This window comes from Anser anser (assembly GCF_964211835.1).
Source record: "Anser anser genome assembly, chromosome: 4".
Lineage (NCBI taxonomy): Eukaryota > Metazoa > Chordata > Aves > Anseriformes > Anatidae > Anser > Anser anser.
In genome coordinates this window covers 49727072-49747979 of record NC_139724.1, presented here as the reverse complement: position 1 = coordinate 49747979, position 20908 = coordinate 49727072, and the positions used below count along the sequence as shown (strand labels likewise).

General features: G+C 39.6%; 1 protein-coding gene across 3 annotated transcripts; it reads right to left on the bottom strand.

Annotated features, from left to right (window-relative positions):
- Nucleotides 1-127: 127 nt before the first annotated feature.
- AASDH (aminoadipate-semialdehyde dehydrogenase) lies at nt 128-19878 on the bottom strand. Of its 3 annotated transcripts, none has more exons than XR_014584417.1 (16): nt 19622-19877; nt 18601-18854; nt 16440-16560; nt 15653-15993; nt 14631-14823; nt 13466-13707; nt 10494-10600; nt 9872-10044; nt 8931-9123; nt 8316-8434; nt 6169-7009; nt 4783-4946; nt 4087-4212; nt 2950-3081; nt 1249-2060; nt 128-1112 (listed from the first exon to the last, which is right to left on the bottom strand). XR_014584417.1 is itself a non-coding variant. In XM_083836168.1 (16 exons), the coding sequence occupies exons 2-16, from the start codon at nt 18828-18830 to the stop codon at nt 1060-1062; spliced, it is 3177 nt and encodes a 1058-aa protein (XP_083692294.1). In that variant the 5' UTR covers nt 18831-18854; nt 19622-19878; the 3' UTR covers nt 128-1059. The 3 variants fall into 3 exon arrangements, 2 of the variants coding, with proteins under 2 accessions (XP_083692294.1, XP_083692295.1); XM_083836168.1 differs by having other exon boundaries at nt 1919-2060; nt 19622-19878; XM_083836169.1 differs by lacking the exons at nt 128-1112; nt 1249-2060 and having other exon boundaries at nt 3034-3172; nt 19622-19878.
- Nucleotides 19879-20908: the final 1030 nt, after the last annotated feature.

The window sequence follows — 20908 nt, the reverse complement described above, 5'->3', positions numbered from 1 at the left end:
TCCACAAGAGTTCTTTTAGATGACTCGTAATCAGGAAGACACTCAGAGTTTAAGTGTACTTTTGTCTGTAAATACTCAATCTGCATTACTGGCACTAATTCTTTTTAAGGGGTTAAGGACAACCACAAAAATCTACACAATCCTTTATTAATAGTTCTCTGTAAATACAGTGTAAAGAGCATTAATTCAAATTTCTTCAAAAATGATTTGGCAAGCATTGACTTGAACACTATACCCTTCACCTTGGAACTCATACAGTAACTTGGCATTGCAACATAATAAATACACACAGCAAAGTACCTTTCAACTTCAGAATAGAGGAAGTAACTCGTGCTGACTTTAATGGAGTTTAAAAGTATATGCCTGGCTGAACTGAAGCCATGGAGGGCTCAGGCTTGCAAAAGATTAATTATGTAGTTTATACAAACTATAACAAAAAGTCATTACTCCCAAGTCCATGGAATGCAGGATATGTCCTCAGAAATCATCTTAAAAGTTAGAATCAGCAAAGGACTTTCATTACCTTGCCACGGAATAGAAACCCATTCAAACCAGACAAACAGCAGCCTGACACATGGAAGAGCTAGGCACAGGCTGGGCTGAAAGGCACCCAGGGGAGAAGTTAGTCTGGATCCTAGGAAAGAACATGCTCCTCCCTCACTGAGACAAGCGGGTTAATTCAAGTTGCACAGTACTGCACCTTACCCCAGTTTCTCCCAATTGTCTAAGTGCTTGAAGCCAAACTACTACCTATTAATTTCTTACTATACCTGTAAAAAGCACAACACTCATATCCAAACCATTTGAAACCATTTCGTTCATGAACCTGAGCTGGGAAGTGAGGGAGGGACAGTGAAACTTTGGGCTAGGTGCTGAGCAGCCAGCCTTCAGTCAGTACAGCAAGTCAACGAGCATCACTTACCTGCTCTGGCTGTTGTCGTGGTGCAAAATGCTACCTGAGAAGTCTGCAAAGAGCATCTCTTGTCTTCAGCAAAACAGGCGGAGAGGTAGTGTTGTGGTTTAACCCGGCTGGCAGCTAAACACCACACAGCCGTTCGCTCACCCTCCCCCCTCCCTCTCTGGGATGGGGGAGAGAAACGGGAAAGTGAAGCCTGTGAGTTGAGATAAAGACAGTTTATTAAGACAGGAAAATAATAATAACAATAATAATAATAATAGTGATAATGGTAATAGTATTAACAATAATAATGTGTAAGAAAACAAGTGATGCACAATGCAATTGCTCACCACCCGCTGACCGATGCCCAGCCTATTCCCGAGCAGCCGGCCCCCCCACCCCGGCCAGCCACCCCTATATATTGTTTAGCATGACGTCAGATGGTATGGAATACCCCTTTGGCCAGTTTGGGTCAGCTGTCCTGGGTCTGTCCCCTCCCAGCTCCTGCTGCACCCCCAGCCTGCTCGCTGGCAGGACAGAGCAAGAAGCCGAAAAGTCCTTGGCCTGGTGTAAACACTGCTCTGCAACAATTAAAACATCAGCATGTTATCAGCGCTCTTCTCATCCTAATCCAAAACATAGCACCCTACCAGCTACTATGAGCTACTTAACTCTGTCCTAACTGGAACCAGGACAGGTAGACAGCACCTGTGAGTTCTTAATGTACACATGTAAACAACACAAAGGTAGCGGCCTAACATCCTTGTTGTTCTTTTTCTCCCATTATACACAAATCTAGGCAATAAACATAATCATTTCTACAGCCAACAACAAGCTTTCTTCCCCATACTACAGGGGAAGAGAAAACTTCTCCTGGAAGCTTAGCTACTCCTTCTGCTGTTCCGCTCTTGGCATTCAGGATCCACACTGTGCCATCTGTAGATACTGCTGCCAAAAGGATTTTGTTCTTTAAGTCATCGCTTTGGAAAACAAATGGTGTTCCATAAACGCTTGAAGTACCTTCAAATTTCCACAGTAAATTACCCTCCGTATTACAACAGTAGATAAAGCGATCATGGGAGCCAAAAAATATTTCTTGCTTAGTTGAAGTTGAGATGCATGGAGATGAAAACACCGGTCCATTAGTGGGAAACTGCCAAACCTACAGAAATAACATAACCACCATCAGCACAGGTCGGTCACATTTTCAGTATGACAGCAATTCTGATTTTTTTAGTAACTAGTTGTTGACAGGAGAGCATGTTATTTCAAGAGCATACGAGGTTTTGGTGAGGGCTGGTAAATACTTGTCACATTACAAGTTAAGCTTTACACACAGTAAGTGATAAAAGACTCATAAAACAGATATGCAAGAGTTGCTACCTTCCGTGAGGCACACAGAAAATGGCCAACTTGGGAAAAGAATATTCTAGGCCCATCATAACCAAATTAGTGATGAACTTTATGAATTCTGTTACCACGCCCTAACCACAGTATGGTACCAACCCATACTCGTCATGGAGGAACTAAAAAATATTCTCATTTAATTGAATGTGAAGACTGATATATCTTGCCAGAATTATGATTTGCAGCATCTCTGCCGCGATGCCAGAATTGTTTGATAAACAAACAAACATTCTAAGAAACCTTTACTTCTGAACAGCCACCAGCTGTAAAGAAATGCTTTAAACATTCCTGAAAAACTTCAAAACCAAAAGCAGACCATTTTATTTGTTGACACTGCCCTGGCACTACCATTTGCTCTGGGTGCAAGCTCAACTAGAATTTCTGTTACTCCATCAAGCACCTCGGGAGTCAGGGGGTTATTTCTGTCTCAGCCATGACACAGAAATACTACTACTGTAGAAATACATACTACTGATTTTCTGCTTTCTCCTCTCTATAAAAATAAATACATTCTTGTATTTGGTTCACAAAAAGGTATGTGGTAATCATTAAACCTCACAAAATAGCATTAATAAAGCATCTCATGCAGTGTTTTGTGATGAACATTAAAAAAACACAAAAAGGCCAACAGTAGCAGCTTTTACCTTTTCTCCAGAATGAGTGTAACAATACAAGTTTCCATCCACGCACCCAATACAAACACACTTCTCATTGCAGTGAGGAGAGGAGAAAAGTGGTTTTCCCAGGAAGCTTTTCCAAATCTTATTCCCCGTCACCTGTAAATGGCAGTGTGCAGTATCTGATGCTTAACAACACAACTGTAAGCAGCTGCACAAAATGACCCTTCCTTCACAGCTTGACCCAGCCCTTAAGAAAGAAAGAAAAAAGGCCTCTTCCAACCAGAATGCACACCAGAAGCAAACCTCCTCTTCAAATACTATTCAAACAAAATGTTTAGCGCATTCCCTGGGATACTCATTGCCCCCTATTCCACCTTTCTCTTCCTTCCCCTAGGCAAAACAGTAATATTAATAACGAAGTAGTAGTAGTAGCAGTTTCAAGAATGACAGATTCATTTTTTAGTTCCATTCCCAGCTCCTCAGTATGTGAAAAGTGTCAGTAAAGGTGAGAATATCTTGAAAATAAGCTGTATGAATTATGACTTGCATTATTATAAACTATAAATACTGTAGGAAATGCTGCAACCCACAATCCATGATTGTCACAATGAGCTCCTATTGTTATAAATAATCACTTGGAGTTACAGCTGGGGTTCTCAACTACCTCTTACTCAGAATTAGGAAAAAAAATATTTTCTTATCTACAGCCCACTAGAGCTGCAAAACCACAGACTTGTCTTGTAACACTAGAGGCAGACAGAGGGACCACTTAGGTACTACTGAGGAAATCTGCAGCAGGGGGAGGTAAGGATAGCCAGGACCGATGTGGGGTTGTGAGAGCTGAACACCACAAACACTGGTTTAACTAATAATGTAGCGTGTGGGATCAGAAGACACTGATTCCAACTTCGGCCTACAGTTAACATGCAAATTCAAGCAAGTCACTTCAACTCCTTTTGTTACTAGATCCTTTTCTGCAATACAGGAATTGTTATAGTGACCTTGTGTAAAATAATAAGGCTCTCATGTGGAAAAAATTTCATAGTAACATAAGATCATGTGATTTCCTTCATCAGAAAAGTGCTCTTAACATCAGAAATGCGTTTTGGTTTAACCTAAATTTGAGATTGGGATCAAAGACAAGCAGGCAAATATACATACCGGGTTTACAGCCAGTAAGAGTCCTCCTAGTGTAGCAACATAAACATGATGTGGAAAAGAACTTAGACAAGGAGAGGAAAACACAGCTCCGCCTTCACAATGCAATTTCCATATACACACCTTTTTCTGTAAGCACAAGAAAAAAAATTACAGTTGGAGATCAAGCTCAGAATGTTTACAAAGACCTTCTAAAGCCAAAGCTTATTAAACAGTTTGTTTACTTACTAGTTATGAAATTTAAGATATAATTCACATGCTGTTGTAGCAACTCATGTCATTGGCCACTTTCTTTTCTAGTAAATACGAGAAAACATGCTAACCAACCAGTAGTATCTCCCCCCCTTGTTTTCCTTCTCCTCCAATCTGCTCTTTTGAAATGTAAGACTCGCTTTCCACGACTAAGCCACAGCGTTATTTCTAGCTGGGCACCCTATTCTGAAACACCCTCAGAGCATTCAGTAACTGAGAAGCTCAAGATGTGGTTTCACCCAGGACCAGGAGCAGGAGAACACCACTCAATCTATTACTACCACATAATCCTAAGCCCACTCTTCAAGCAGGCAAAACTTGCTCTAAAGTTTTAGGGTGGAGTGGTGAGAAAACAAACACTAGTGGAGTATTCATTTGGTGTACTACAGATAGGGTCTAATTTGGATATTGGCTCTTCTATACAGAAAGGTCAGCCAGTGTACTTACATAAATATCCAAAGCATACAGATGTTGGTCATGAGATCCTATGTAGACTAGCCCGCTGGAAGGATCTACAACTGCAGAGCTTTTCACGGTATCTTCTGTGACAAAAGTCCAGTGGGTTTCTCCATCACTGCTTTGGAGCACGTACACTAAGCCGTCATAACAGCCTGTATCAAACAAAACACAACCATGAAAAAAAAGTATAATAAATATTTGTATTTATGCTGTCATTTACGCTTTTAGCTGCACCATTGCTGGAAAGAAATAAGATGACTTAGGAGATAAGAGTTTCAAAATTTTTTCCAAAGCTGTTCCTCCTCTTTTAGCCCCAAGTCTTTGGTGATAATTATACACTCAAAGTTGATCATTCTGTGTGTTCTTTCCAGGTGACATTTAGAATATAATTATTTCATTGCCTTTCTACCAAACTTTACAATAATAATATTAGAAGACAAGTAGAGTTGCGGAAAAGGGAGAAAATTTTTTTAATGACCTCTCTCTCTAATTTTCCTTTATGAAAACAAAGATGCTGAAAGAATAAAGTTTGTATGTTTTCTAATGAAAACTGTAGTTATAGAAACTTTTGGTCTTAAGAAAACATTCAACTTTGTTGTCAGAGTAAACAGCAATCAAAATAGTTGCAAAAAAATGGCAACATCAGCTTGGCATAAAAAACTCATCATCTGGACATCTGTGCTCACCAGTGATCTATGCACTCTAGAAAAAAAGATAACACTAAGACAAATAACGGTAACTCTGTTGGCAACAGATCTGATAAAAAATAGAGCACACTGGTCCTAACAGAAAAAGTTTTATATCAAGTCAGTGCTACACATCAACAGCCAACAGTCCTTAAAATTCACACACAATGATGGATTAAAATCTTCCTTTCCCAAACTCATGTTTAAAAACAAAAAGCTATCCAAACATTTTCATGTCACTTATATTTACAAATATATAGTCGAAGGAGATAATTTTTCACAGTTTAATTATCTGAGGCACCACATGGTGACCTCTGTGTCTATTAATATTCAAAGACATTTTAAGACTGTATCACCTTTCTATACTTTTTTTTAAACAGAGTGTAACTGAAAAGAAACTGTACCTACTGCTTATTCCTTAACAAGGCCTTTCTAATAAATTCACATATCACCACCCACAACTGAACAGTATGTTAAGTAATCTCCATCACAGGTTATCATGAAACTTGAATTACTTATTCCTTCTTCCCATTCTGTTTTACAATAAACTAGTCCTGAAGCAGACACGTAAGTTTATGGGTAAGTATAGATGGAAGTCATTCCGAGGTAAGAAATAAGGTTCTACGTTACTCATTTCATATTTAGCAGAAAAATGACTCTGAAATGAAGGCTAAACCAAAAGACATACCGACGATGACGAAATTCCCACACCTAGATATGCAGGCAGAAGATTCAATACGATCTCCAAGGGTCTTCTCCCACTTTATTTCTCCCAAATCTAGATCAATGGCCTGCATTGTGTGAGAGTGAGAGCCAACATATACAGATGCAGATATTTCATCTTTAAAAGGTATTATAACCAACGGCGATGCATCAACACATTTTCTTGTGTTTGACTTCCATCTTATGCATAATGTCAACTCTGCTGTTGTTACGTGACTACATTCTGCTTGGAGTTGCTGTACAGAGCTCCAGTCAGTTTTATTTGCATTGTTGGTAACTGTTAAAATTCTGTTTTTCTCCATTTCATGCCCTTGCACATGGCTTTTCATTATATTTGGAGTTGCTAAATGCAGAAGGGATGGTTGTTGTAGTGGTTCCACTCTGACCTGTGCTGTATTATGGGGTTGCATTAAAGACTTGGTGAAATTCATAGAAAGAAAATGATTTCCTCTGCTCAGCGCAAGAAATGAAATTAATCCTGGAACAACCTCAAGATTTCTTTCAGATTTCAGTTTACCATATTTTCCATGGATTTCCTCTCCATTGTTCCCACTTAGTTTTCTTTTCAAAGCATTGTCATTATTTATTAGTTGGTCTTCATCCGGAAACACGGTTTTAAGAATATGTGTATAAACCTGTTCGATCGTGCGGCTGAGAATAACTTCCAGGAGTCCAGGCACAGCTCTGCCTACTAGCATCTCAATTTCATCATAAAATTGAAGAGCCTTTAAGGAGTCTCCACCACTGTGAAGAAATACTGCGTCTCTAGAAATTCCACTGGAATCACCTAGGAAACCCAGAACAGACTAGAGAAAAGAAGGAAAGAAGTAACAGTTCATCAGTCTTCCACCACATCACACAGAAAAACTTAAGTCAGGTAATATCCTAATAAATACCCAGAAGTCCCACTAAAAATTAACAGGAACTGAGGAAAGTCAGTTCCCTCTGAAACTTTGCAGAGATACTGACAGAACACGAGCTGGGGAGGAACGTGGGAACAGGGAGCTACTAGTTCAGTACTACACATTTTTTTGTTCATTTCCAATTCTGCAGTCTAAGGAACGGAAGCAGAAAGTGCTGTATTTTTGTTGGCCGTTTTCAATCTCGATACCATTTACTAATGACACCTACACTATTTCTCAGATAAAATATAGATGCCTTTAGATAAAATTGGTTTTTAGTAAGATTTATATAAAACAGTATCTTTTGCTTTTGAATGATTTAAGTAACCTATTTATCTACCTACTGTTGAAGCTATAACCCCTTCCAATTCATAAAGGATTACGGATTCAGCATTGTTATTACAACAAAGAGCAATTACTGCATGTCTCCTGTCACTGCACTCCCTGCTTCTTAAGTATAGTTATGAAATCCCAAACCCTCCGGTTTTGGAGGCTGCATTCTACTGTTCAGACTAGATCTAGGGCACGTCCCATCCCCTTGGTTATCATTTCTATAGCCACCAACACAGTTAAGTATCAGCAAAGGCACTGCAAACTGCATCACCAGCTTCCTTCTGCATGTATGTATTCAGCAAATCCCACTTTCAGGTGAAACTTAGAAGTATACCTTTCAAAAAAATCTAATACTGTTGGGCATCACATTTGAGTACTTTGAAAAACAAGCCTTTACCACAGAAGTTTAGAAACAATACAGTGAGACTGTCCAAGAGATAATTACGCAACTGTGCCACCTATTTAAAAAAGACTCTTCAATTTGTAATTACCTTTAGAAATAAGAAACTCTACTAACACAGTAGCTATTTTGTACAAAATTTCCACGTCCCAGTTCCTTGTTTCCCTTAGGGATACCTTACTTGGCAAGTGAAGCAGTATTCAAAAAGCTACTGACAGATTACATCCTTCCTATACTAATTGCTTATACCTTCACAGTCTGCAGCTTTATCTGATACAGAAACATAACTGAGTCCTTCCTGGCCATTACAGAGCAACTATATTTAAGTATTAACTGAACAGAAAGAGCTGTAATACTTGAATGTATAGGCAGCAAGAATGTTCTGGCTGCATTAGTCATACTTCTTAAAACTGTTTAATTCCTGACACATGTATAATGATCCACTTGCAAAGATAAAAAGGCAGCTCAAAATACTACCTTCCATAAATACTGCAATCTTTCCCACAATTCCTCTGCGCCATTCAGCTTACTGTCACGCCTTCTGGAGTTTAGATGGTTGTGGTAAATCTTGTTCAGTTCAGATATATCAACTTTGCCTTTGTAGAAAATAAAGTATGATTTTTTTCATTGCTTTTCAGCATTTACACTTCCAAAGCTTGCTCTCCCCAAATAGTTATCTTACTCTTTTACAGGCTTCCACTCAACTGCACTTTTTTTTTTTTTTATTCCAGTCAATCAGCTACACTCAACAGAACCCAATAAGGTTTTTGAAAACTTACTCTAGCCTCCCGCATAATCCCACTTTCAGTGCCTGATCTTTCCCTGAGAGAAGTCAGGGTTCTGTCACAGACTGCAACAGAAGTGACAGAGAAAAAAAAAGTGCAGTTTTAGTACTAAATTGATTTTACTGCTACATTTTGAATCTTGAATGAAACATTATCAAGCACACATAATACATGGTCAAGATTTCCTAGTAGGTGTTAGTTATCTGATCTGTGTGTTTCAAAAGCATGATGAGATTTGGGTCAATTAAAAAAAAAAAGAATGGAGACCATTAAAGTAAGTGGCAAGGGTACTTATAGTTTCACCTACCATGTGATGTTAAAGGCAAAGATTTAATCCGCACAAGCTCATCAGGAATTGCGTGAGCTGGCAGACATTTTTGAAGTTCTTGAAGAGTTTCTCTCTCTTCTAAATCACCACTGGGCACAACAAATAGGATAAGTTTTTCCTGCTGATACCAGGTCACTGCACAAGCTTCTACCTGACAAAGATCTTCAGCAGCCTATAATTAAAAAACATTATTTATGTTTTGAAATGCAGTTTATCAAAAGACCATGCAAGCACTGCAGTGCACCATTTGAAAATTTTCATCTGCATAAACAGTTTTCAATTCTGTTGGAATAAAACATACAATAAAATAGATTTCTAAGAACGCAAAACCGAACTCCTCCCTTCTAGGTACCTATATTACATGACTAGATTTTTGATAATACATCCTCCTAATTTCTTCAAAGCTTCTAAAAATCATCTGAAAATGAGTACATACAGATTTCTGGTGGTAATGATGCACGAGCATTATCCCTGCTCTTCTGTACTGGCACACTCATTAGAATCATAGAACCACAGAACCATTTAGGTTGGAAAAGACCTCTAAGATCATCCAGTCCAACCTTTAACCTAGCACTGCCAAGCCCACCATTGAACCATGTGGCTAAGCTCTACATCTACACGTTTTTTGAAGACCTCCAGGGATGGTGACTCAAGCACTTCCCCAGGCAGCCTGTTCCAATACTTCACAACCCTTTCAGTGAAGAACTTTTTCCTAATATCCAGTCTAAATCTCCCCTGGTGCAACTTAAGGCCATTTCCTCTTATCACTTAGTGCTCAGGAGAAGAGCCAGATCCCCACCTCACTATAGCCTCCTTTAAGGTAATTGGAGAGAGCAGTAAGGTCTCTCCCAAGCCTTTTCTCCAGGCTAAACAACCTCAGCTCCCTCGGCCACTCTGCATAACATTAGATGTTACATTACCTGCTGCAAACATTCAATATTAAAACGTTTGCCATGACGTTTAATCTGATTGTCTTTCCGACCCAAGAAGACCATCTGTGCATTCTGCACTCTTACAAAATCCCCTGTTTCTCTCATTGTGCCCGGAGGTACAGTTATCTCATCATCAAGAAAGCAGATTCGTTCCTCACCACCTACACAAGACAAGACTGTGGTCATTATTAAATGGCTAACTGTAAATGAGATTATTATGAAAATACTGAGTGTTTTATTAAATTCTCCTAAATGCTAGCAAGCATTATAAAGAGTAAACGTTTATTGTCAATGTCTAAACTTCTACACTGTATCAATTGGCCCATACAGTTAATTCAGTTACAACATGTAAATTATTACAGCTGAGCATCAAAATTGCAAGCAGGAAAAAAAAGATAATCAGTATAATGAAAGCAGCATGCAGATAGAATGGTGATAATTTCCTGTCCATCATTCCAACAACCTAAAATGCCATCAAGGTTCCCAGCCCAATGGGAATTTACAATGTTACATTGATCTGTTTATTATAGGTAGTCACCAAGTAAAAAAAAATCAACATATTACTAAAACCCAGTTAGGAAAAGTATCTTAGAAGAACAAAAAATATAACCTATAAATACTTGTCCCTCGCCTTCTAGAACTGCGGAACCGTTGTCGTCTCTGACCTCAACTGTTGTTCCAAGGAGCGGTGATCCCAAAGGTACAGAGAAATCAGTTCTAAAGATATTGAAGAGAGAAGCAGTAAAAATCTTTTCCTTCTGAACACAAAACGATTACAGGCATTATTTAACATACAGCCTTTTAAAAGATCAGTATCAGGGCAAGAGTAGATAGCTGGGGCTTCTTTCTACAAATATTTCTTCTTAAAAAACTGCTCTATTTGTTCAAAATTAAAAACTTTGTCAATGTGCATGGGTTTCATTATCAGATACAAAAAAAAACACCCAGACAATGATAGAAAATAAGGCTTAATGGATCATGAAATCCCCTGAGAGTCCCCTGAGTTTCTGCCAGCTTTTAAGTCCCCCAGGTTGAACCTCTATCAAGTTCAACCATTTTAAACACATACAAACACTTTCTTTCCCTACCCTAGTTTGAGCTTTTATTCTTGTGGGTTACTGATATTGTGTCAATGAATACAGGTGACTCTTCCAGAAAAACCTGCAATAAAAGGAACAGTAATTTCAATATCATGTATCTTATTACAGAATTCTTCCACTGAGCTGCAGACCAACTCATTCCTTTCTCTTTTGCAAGCGCTTTGCAAAACCTCATTCACTGAATACAGACACTACTTCTGAGTGAAAGTAAAGAATAATATATTTTTTCAGTAAATTAAAAAAAAGTAACTTGAAATAATTTTGGTAATATATCAAGTTAGGCATGTGTATCAGCTCAGCTCTGATCTTAAAGTCTCATATTTGAACCTAATACTCTTGCTCAATCCCTGCTATTTAGGCTGTTGAAACCTCTTCTTTTTTCTGATCAGTCAATGAATGCTTTATCCTGTGTTAGCCAAAATGCACTCAAATTTTGTATTTTTTGCCAAAAAAAATGTTTGTTTTTTTCAAAATACAATGACTTGGCAAATAGACAAGAGGAAGCATCCCTGATATTCAGCATGTTTACCCCACACCATGGAAAAGTCCCAACAGAAATAAATAAATAAATAAAAAAGTAAAATATAGCAGCTACAAACAAACAAAACAAGATTACTACGTATATTATAAAACAGCAAAATTAAAAGAAAAAAACAACAACTCATTTTGACATTATTTTTAAGAGACTTGAGATTAGATGTTTAATTTTGCCAAACATATCTAAAAAACAGAGGGGAGACAGACCAATAACGCACTAACTTTTCTGCTGATTTTTTGATATTCTAGTATTCTCTAGAAACTGTGCCAGTTTTTATCATTTAGATAGCAAGAATAACAGACCACTGCACTCCAATTGTCCTACCAATACTAAGAGTGAAGAAGACATAAAACCATCTGTCCTGTTTTTGATCCTGGGCTGCTTACTTGTTTACTGCAAAGGAACTGTAATTCCCTGTGCAGTGACACTTAGAGGGAACAGGCTGCGATGTGAAGAGCGAGAGACAATAGTCACAGACTATAAAAATTTTCAGCATTCCAACTGCACCTTAGTTTGAACTGAAAAACAACAGATTATCTCGGGAGCACATAAACTTTGAGTAGAAAAAACAGCTTCACTGACAAGAAGACAATGTTTGAACTCAGAGAAACCACAATGAAACATTAGAATCAGAAAATTTCAGTGCTGTAAAAGATCTCACATTTTCTGCAGAACAGGTACCTAATAACAGGCCACATCTAGAAGAGTCCTTGCTTATGCTGTAGGAGTTTTCCAGGAGAATTTGTCAACAGTTCATGACCATCCACCATTTTCAGTCTTCAGTTGTTAAAGCACCAGGTTAACATATCACACCATTTGTCTGAAACATCCCATTCCATAGGACGTGTCTAACTGAAGTCACACGTGTAACACCATACCAGGGAATAATTAGACATTTCAGAGAGCAAACAAAACACTGAGCTAACTCAAAGAATCTCTCATGGCCTTGACACTCCTGCAACTCTCTTTATGAAATTCAATGAACAAAAAAAGTCTTTAACTGAGTGAAAATAGCAGAGTGCTAAATGATGAAAAGAAAGTACTTCTGGAAGTCCAACCAAAAGGACCATGAAACCTTGGGTGAGCCACTTTGTACAAATTTCTGCCATCTGTACTTGTCAAGTGACATCAGTGGGATCATTTGCTGAACAGTGTATTATCCAATATCAGAAAAAAATCAGTAACTAGTCTCCACTTCGTTTGTGGAGTTTTAAAACTGTAGGTAAAAGCACTGTAGCAGTAAGAACCACTCATATCTATTGATTACATTTGAAAGTCGTCTCTGAGTATTTTCGCTTCAAATAAGTAAATCTCAGAAGCAACTTTCTAAACTTGACAGAACTAAGCTATGAAGGTGTCTTTGTTCAGAGGCTATGATTGAGACTTAAAGAGCCTCATTTTTCTACTCCCACCGACAGCTCTATTAGGCTTCTTCTGTTCGAATATGCAAGATCGCACTGGAGAAGCTTCACGAGGAGCAAGAGTAGGGCTAACTGAAGTTACTAACAAATTGGGTAGGAGCTATTTGCCTGCAGAAGTGCAACACCAAGCCAGTACCAGCACACAGAGACAGTGCACCCTGGACTAGGCCAGTCCAGGTCCACCAGTGGGAAGGCAGGCTGGGATGAGGAAGAAGTCTAGATAGAGAGATGACCAAAACAGAGCCCATCACGACACGCTGTGTGAAGCAGTGCCACAAGCATGCAGGATTTCAGACCGAAGTTTTACGGTTCAACAATCACTCACCAACTTTTACTTGAGGGGGTTGTAACAACATGAGAAACGGTCAGATTTGCCTATTTCTACGTAAAAGACATGTGTAACTTCTACTGGCATAAACACTGATGAGGACTCAAGTAGCCCTGGAAACAGGAGACCTGGGTTTCATTTCTACTGATTTTTAGCATTCACATACCAAGCCATGAAAACAATGAAATTTCCTACCTAAAATCAGCACTAAAAACCTCTTCAGGAATCTTGTAGCAAGTGGCCCAGCTTGACACTTCGGTGATACCGTATAGATTAAAAATACTTGTTCTGTTCTCCTGGTGCTTCCAACTTTTCAAGAGACTCAGTATGGGAAAGGTTTCACCACCAAGGGCTAAGACTCGGAGTGAAGTATCTGCAGACAACACTGTTGACTTAATAATGTGAGCTCCAAACCTTCTGAGAAGTGTTGGTGTTGCCTGAATGATTCATGTTAAAAAAAGAAAGAGAAATACCTGTTACTTTTTTTTTCCATATGCGTACCTCTTCTTGCTTTATATCTACTACCATATTTATGTTGTGGATCTATTTAACCATTATCTCTGTACAGTAGATGGCATCAACCATCAAATGTTAGTATAGACTGTGCTGCTGTTTTGCAAGGTTTTGTATATTGTGTGAAGCCTTTCATGAGTACTATCAGCACCAATTTACATTCTTCTGCAGAGTTTCTGCTTTACCTAGCTTTACGAAATACTTTGTTACACTGCCAGGTAAAAGGCCAGGATTATTCAACCACACTTGATGCTCATAACTTCAAGTAAATTTTCCAAAAATGAATTTTAAAGCTATTAAAAACGAGATGACCTATTCCAACACAGAAGGAACAAATGAAGGCTCATATAAGCAGGTGGCCTGAAAACAAGAAGCGTTGCTGGGGAATCAATTATTCTATTTCTCTCATTATTGTTAAAAGACAATAATTTACTAACGTTTTATCATCCTATCAATGGCACTATTTCAATTGTATTTTCAGAACAGAGACTACCACTAAAATTCAAAAATTGTTTGAGGAAAGGCTCCAAGATCAAGTCTATTACACAGTGCTAACATGTTTCTAACAGCTTACTCCATAATTTAGTTAATTCTGAATAATTAATGGATTCTCAAGATGGATGTTGGTTTTATCTTCAGTCCATTGCTTTGTGTTGCAAACTGTATGACGCTCCCTTCAAACGGTAATTTGCCGAAGAGCTAACATTTTACAGAAAAAGGATAGCATGACCTCCTCTCTCCAGGAAGAACGCTACTGTCGTTACTGGTTAGACTGATGAAAAAGTAACACACGTTAGGAAAGGTGAGAAGTGAAAGACTGAAAGCAGTCATCTTAGGTGTTGCCTACCTGCAGCACTGTCACATGGTGATGGCGAAACAGAGCAGCAGACAGCTCCAAAGGCATCATTTTAACGGTGTTTGGGACTACTAGAATCGAGGCTCCACTGGTCAGCGCAATGAACAATTCAACCACAGATGGGTCAAATGTTAGAGGAGAAGCCAGGAATAGCATGTCATCCTGTGTGACCTCAAATATGGATCTGAAACAAGAAAGCCAGGAATTACAAACCTGATGCATGTTGTTAAAAAATCAACTCCAAACTAGAAGAGCAGCACTACAGAGATTCCTCACTTTAGCAACGCCAAGGGGTTACAGACTACCCTGAATATGTAGGCATGTTGCCAGAATATTCAGACCAGACAATTTCAGCAAAAGCTCCTGTATCGAGACTGTAACTATTAATATAAATTAATGAGGTCCTTTTAGAAGTTCATCTACCACATTACACACCAATACAGCATGCTGAAAGACGTATTTCAACTAATGGGTGCTCATTTTAAAAAAAAAAACAAAACACAACTGTTATTTCCCATAAATAGATTTTCTAGAAATTATTAAATAGAACAGAAAGAAACCCAAGGAGACTAAAAAGGAATTAGGATTTAAAAACAACAAAAAACATTTAAATATAATTGTGAATGAACAATTAACTTTGTTATCTATTTCTTTTAAGCAGCAAACCAGCAATACAATACTTACAACAACAGCATATTATTTGAAGTACACCCATAAAAAATTAGTAAAACATATTATAAAACATAATTTTTAAAAATCATTATAAACTTACTTTAATAATAATAATTTTAAAAAAAGTAAGTATTAAAAATGACACCAAGAGAAACAAAACTTTGTGGTACTATTTTGAAACAACAGAAACACCCACAAAGAAATCCGAAATGCAAGGGAAGGAGGAAGAAGTGAAACAGTGCTAGCAAAGACCCAATGTACAACCCTCTGAAGTGCTTAGAGAGTCCCTAAATATCAAATTTGTAAAAGCTTTTAAAGGAAAAACTGGAAACCACACTTACTTAAGATGATGAATATTTGGCACTATGCATTTATGAGGTACTCGGACAATTTTGGGGGTCCCAGTAGTTCCTGATGTATGCAAGACGTATGCTAAAGAGCATTTCTGGCCAACATCCATGTATCCTCCTCCTGATGTTTTTACTTTGAGTTGTTCTGGGCAAACAGTATTTCCTGGCTGTGAGTTACCCATAGCCTTGAAAGGTTCATATTTACTGTTTACATTGTCTGCTTGTGAATTTACATCGGTGTGGCTCCAGCTTGTTTGGAAGAGAGTTAAACCCATATGTTCTACTGCAGAAGAATTGCAAGAAAACCAACCAACGTGGGACATCTGGAATTTCTGTAAAATAAAACAAACACTTTAAATAGCAGAACTCACGATGCTCTGTTGTTCTACCATATGTAATGAAACATGAAACAACATTTTTCACAAATTACCTGTGATTTTTCACCCCTCTATTTTGGAGGATTTACACCAGACAGTTTTAAGCTCATATATGTTTGTATATTAACTATGAGTAAACATAGACTTTATAAATGAGAAATAAACACCTACCTGAGCAAATAATTAAAAGGGAAAACATACAGAGGACAAAGAATTTTTCTGAACAGGGGAGAAGCACTTTGTACTGCTAATTTTAAAGATATACTTTTCTGAATGAAAGCCTCTTGTCATGAAAAAAAACAAAACAAGCCCAACCAAGCTTATAGAAACTGAATACAATCTGAATAGCTACACATTTTTAAATTGCACTTTAATGCTTCTGTAGAAGCCTGAACACTTACCTTTATTTTGTCATTCTCAACAAGAATATATCGAAGATTGCATTTCCTTATGAAGTATGTAGATAACACTGGTGGTGCATCTGGATCAATAGGAGAGTAAGCAGCTGGAACCTGAAGGATTCTAACAAGACAAAAACATTTTAAATAAATAAATAAAAACCCACAGAGAAATGAAGAAAACTCTAGGAAAATCCATTTGAATTTAACTAAGATTTTTTTTTAACTGTAATTTGCACCCAGAGTCAGAAAATTTAGTTATAACCTGACTTTTAAATATTTTATTAGAAACGAAGTATGAAACAAATTATAATCAGTGTTGCCTTTTGGCATTTTACAGCAAGGAAAAATGTTAGAGCTAAATAAAAAAAAATTGAAATTTTCCTTGGCCAAGCAGATTGGTGATGACAAGGGTAACACTGACATAACAGCACCATGATTTCAAAACTTCAGCTATAGACTCTGGACAGAAATACAAGCATTCATTTATACACCTGCAACATTAAAAAAAAAAAAAGTCTGCACACTGAATACAGTTCCTATTCTCAGTAAACAGTCCAGTATAAGAAAATTCTGAGCACATATCAGAACTTTTTTCCCTAAGAAATAAACAGGAACAGTAAGTGTCATTCTGCTCTCATTCACAGTGCTTTATGTTGTAGTTTCTTCAACCGTTGTTTACTGCAAACGCTCCCTCTAGTGGCTTAATTTGATAAAAGGCTAACACTTGAATTTATTAACTCCACAGGAAAAAAAAAATCGGTAACTAAAATATGAAGTTTCCCTAAATCTTCTCATTTCATCTTAGGCTGGGTTCCCGTGTCCAATTAGCTAAAATTCCTCATTGTGCAAGTGATTTATCACTGTAATAATGACAAGATCCTGAACAAAGGCTTGGAAACTGCAGTGTTCTGCCTACTGGAATCAATACCCACTTAAGCCTGCCCTGCATTACATACAGCAGTTGATTTTTTACAGCTATCTTCGCTGAGTAATTAAAATGCCCTGCCAGTTCCCAGGCATATAACAAAAGAAATCTGTGTTGCTGTTCAGGGCATTAGGACACAGGATAAGCCAGGATGGATGGGACTACAGGCTGCCCTGTACAACCTGCTGCTCCAGTGGGGTCAGCCCTGAGGCCGTTGTGCAGGACTTTGTCCAGTCAGATCTTGAAAGTCTTTAAGGACAGAGCCTGCACAACCTCTCTGGGCAACCTGCTCCACTGCTGGACTGGGGAAAAAGTGTTTCCTTATTAGTGAGGAAGCTCCTCAGCACTTCTGGATGGTTCATGATCACAGCACCCACTTGATAGAGATCCTTATAGTCAACTGTGATGCATCTTCTGATGCTACTGTGTATTTTAGGTGCAGTGTGACAGCAGGAAATATCAACATAGACCTCACAAGCAAAGCTGCTGCAGTATACACCAACTGAAGAAAATATGCTTGGGATGCTAAGATACTATGTTACATCATAAATATAATAGGTAAAAGGATACAAGCATTCTAATTCATCAGTAATGGTAAGTTATAAAAATTGCTGAATTAACATGAGTGCTGAGATAAACATTTCTATTTCCTAGCCATTAAATAATCAATGTCTCTGTAGTGCTGCATTGCTAATTAACTTCTCCTGCAACATTCCTGTAATGGAACTGTACCTACAGACTCATTTAGCTTAAAACATGACATTTGTTTTCAAGACTTTATTTTCGGCTAGCAAGACAAGAAGAATGCGTTAAAAAATGTATACTTGTTTTTGAGTATATTTATTCTGTTAATCAAGTCCATTTTTAAACAAGTACAAAGATAGTCAGTAATTGCTGATATTTCTATAAATATACTTAACCGTACATTAAAAAGAATTACATACATTTTAGATCAAGGAACCTAAGATTCAATAAACTTTGGCACAGACTTTTCAACGACTAAACTGTAATACTGCAATCTTTTCCCTTTAAGATTGCAAGAATCAGAGTGCCTCTAGACTGTTAAGGAATGCTATAAAGAAAAAAAAAGCAAGCATTTCAGCAGCAGCAAGACCAACTAGTAGGTATTGCTTATGGTATTACTACATTTTTGTTGATATTAAAAACATAAACAGACTGAAAGTTTACTTAATAGACTTGACCATTAAAAATACAATACAGAATTCAAACCATTACCCTAAGATCCAAGAGGGTAAGTTTATTCCTGGATAGCAGTAAAGGCCTATTTCACATTTTCCTTGGTGACTGCAGTGCTTTTGAAGGAAAGCTGTTAACTCCGTGGCAAGTTTAACCACTGTTGCATATGTGTAGAAAGTTGGAGGTTCATCATTGCACTGATCAAACCAAACTGCTTTTCTATCTGAGTACAGGCTAGCTGCCTGGTTCACCATCTCCTGAAGAGTCATCCCAGCTGCATTTCTTCAGTAGCCCTGGAAGATTAACAAAGACTACATTGTCATCTCCTATTTTTATATATATATATATATATATATAGAGAGAGAGAGAGAGAGAGAGATGTATATTAGTCAAATGACATAAATACACAAAACAGTACCAAGTGGGAAAAAAAACCAACAAACTTCTCAGTTAACAGAAAACACAGTGCTTCACTGTGTTTTTTACAGCACCTTATACTGCTAGAACATAAAGCTTAATATTTTAATCGTTTACTATGGGTCTCATGCTTAGGAGCATGGTAATTCACTTAGATTTAATTACAGACCTAGTTTGCTCCTCATTACACCTTTATTTTTAAAGCTGTGCAGAACTAAAATATTAACTTTAGCAATTCATAGAATCATTAAGGCTGTGAAAGACCTCCTAGATCATCTCATCCAACCACCCCCTACCACCAATACCACCCACTAAACCATGTCCCTAAGCACCATGCCCAACCTTTCCCTTAACACCCCCAGGGACGGTGACTCCACCACCTCCCTGGGCAACCCGTTCCAATTTCTGAGAAGAAATGTCTCGTAACTTCCCATCCGAACCTCCCCTGGCACAACTTGCGGCCACTCCCTCAGGACCTATCACTAGTTACCTGTGAGAAGAGGCCGACCCCCAGCTCCCCACACCTTCCTTTCAGCTCGTTGTAGAGAGCAACAAGGTCTCCCCTGAGCCTCCTCTTCTCCAGACTGAACAACCCCAGTTCCCTCAGCCGCTCCTCACAGGACTTGTGACCCAGGCCCCTCACCAGCTTCGCAGCCCTTCTCTGGACACGCTCCAGGGCCTCAATGCCTTAAACTGACCGCCAGCTTTAACAGCACAGGGAAATACGGCTTACGCAGGGATCCCAACAGACGACTCCTAAGGCTTTACCAGCGCTGCCCGCGCAGATTCGCGTCCCTGTACCACGGGGCCCTCCTGCCCGGCCCGGCCCAGCCGCGGAGCGGACGGCACCGCACTAAGGCCCCCGCAGCGTCCCCCGCCGCACCCCGGCACGCCCCAAGCTCCCCCCAGCCCGCCCCCAGCCCAGCGGCCGCCGCGGGACGGGTGCCGCCAGTCCCAGCGCCCCCGGCTCCCACCTCAGCCAGCAGCCGCCGTTCGCCACCTCCTAGCAACCGAAAGACAGCGCTTCTGATTGGTGGGGCAATTATAGTGCTGGACGACTCCCAAGTAACGCGCGCTGTCATTGGTCAGTGTCTGTCGCACTGTTCAGGCATCCGAAAGCGGCGCCCGGCCTGAGCGGGGTGGCGCCATTTTGTCCCCGGGGGGGGGGAGGGGGGGACACCTGTGAGTGCGCCGCAGCCCTGCCGGCCCTCCCCGGCAGCGCCTCCTCAGCGATGAGAAAAGGGCAAAAAGACATGCAGAGGCGCTCGGGGCGGAGGGCGGGCTGAGGGGTGCGGAGCAGCCAGGCCTCGCCACTCACACACCGCTCGTGTCCCCCCCCTCTCCCCCCCCCCGCCCATGCAGAAGATGGTACGGGCGGCCGGGGGCGCTACGGTGGCGGGAAAGGCGCGGCCGCCATTTTCTGCAGGGGCGGTGGGGGGGAGGGGGCTGCTGGGGGGGGCTGTATGTGCGGAGGGGCGGCGGGGCCGGGCAGGGGAGTCCGGCGGCTGGCCCCAGGTGATTTGTTTCACGGGGAGTTTATTAAGGACAAATTCGAGGCGTGCTGCCGCAAAGGCGGCGCGGAGAGATGACGACAAAAGCAGTTCGTCGTTTTTAATGTCGTGCATGGGAGGAGTTAATGCGTCAGCGCTCCACTGTTTTGTCCCATTTTTAAAATAACGTAGCACGGTTCCACGCTGGTAATAGAGTTTCACGGTGTAATGAGTGAAGTCGTTTGCTCATTAAACATTGCTGATGAAGGTTTCGACGGTTGATAGCCTTTACCCACAATATCCTGTTGAATAAACCAGAATGGTAACTTCTCGTTAACAATTGCAGCAGAAACCAACTCCAAGTAAGGGCAAAATGCCACCCCTCTCGCATGAAAGCGCACATACCGCAGCCAGCTCAAGAACCCCAACGCAGAGGAAGA

Coding starts and splice junctions, on each gene's coding strand:
- AASDH (XM_083836168.1), bottom strand. CDS start 18,830: ATGACTCTTCAGGAGATGGTGAACCAGGCAGCTAGCCTGTACTCAGAT. Junction 16,561..18,600: donor TTACCCTCTTGGATCTTAGG/GTAATGGTTTGA, acceptor TTGTCTTGTTAG/AATCCTTCAGGTTCCAGCTG. Junction 9,124..9,871: donor ATATTGAATGTTTGCAGCAG/GTAATGTAACAT, acceptor TTTTAATTATAG/GCTGCTGAAGATCTTTGTCA.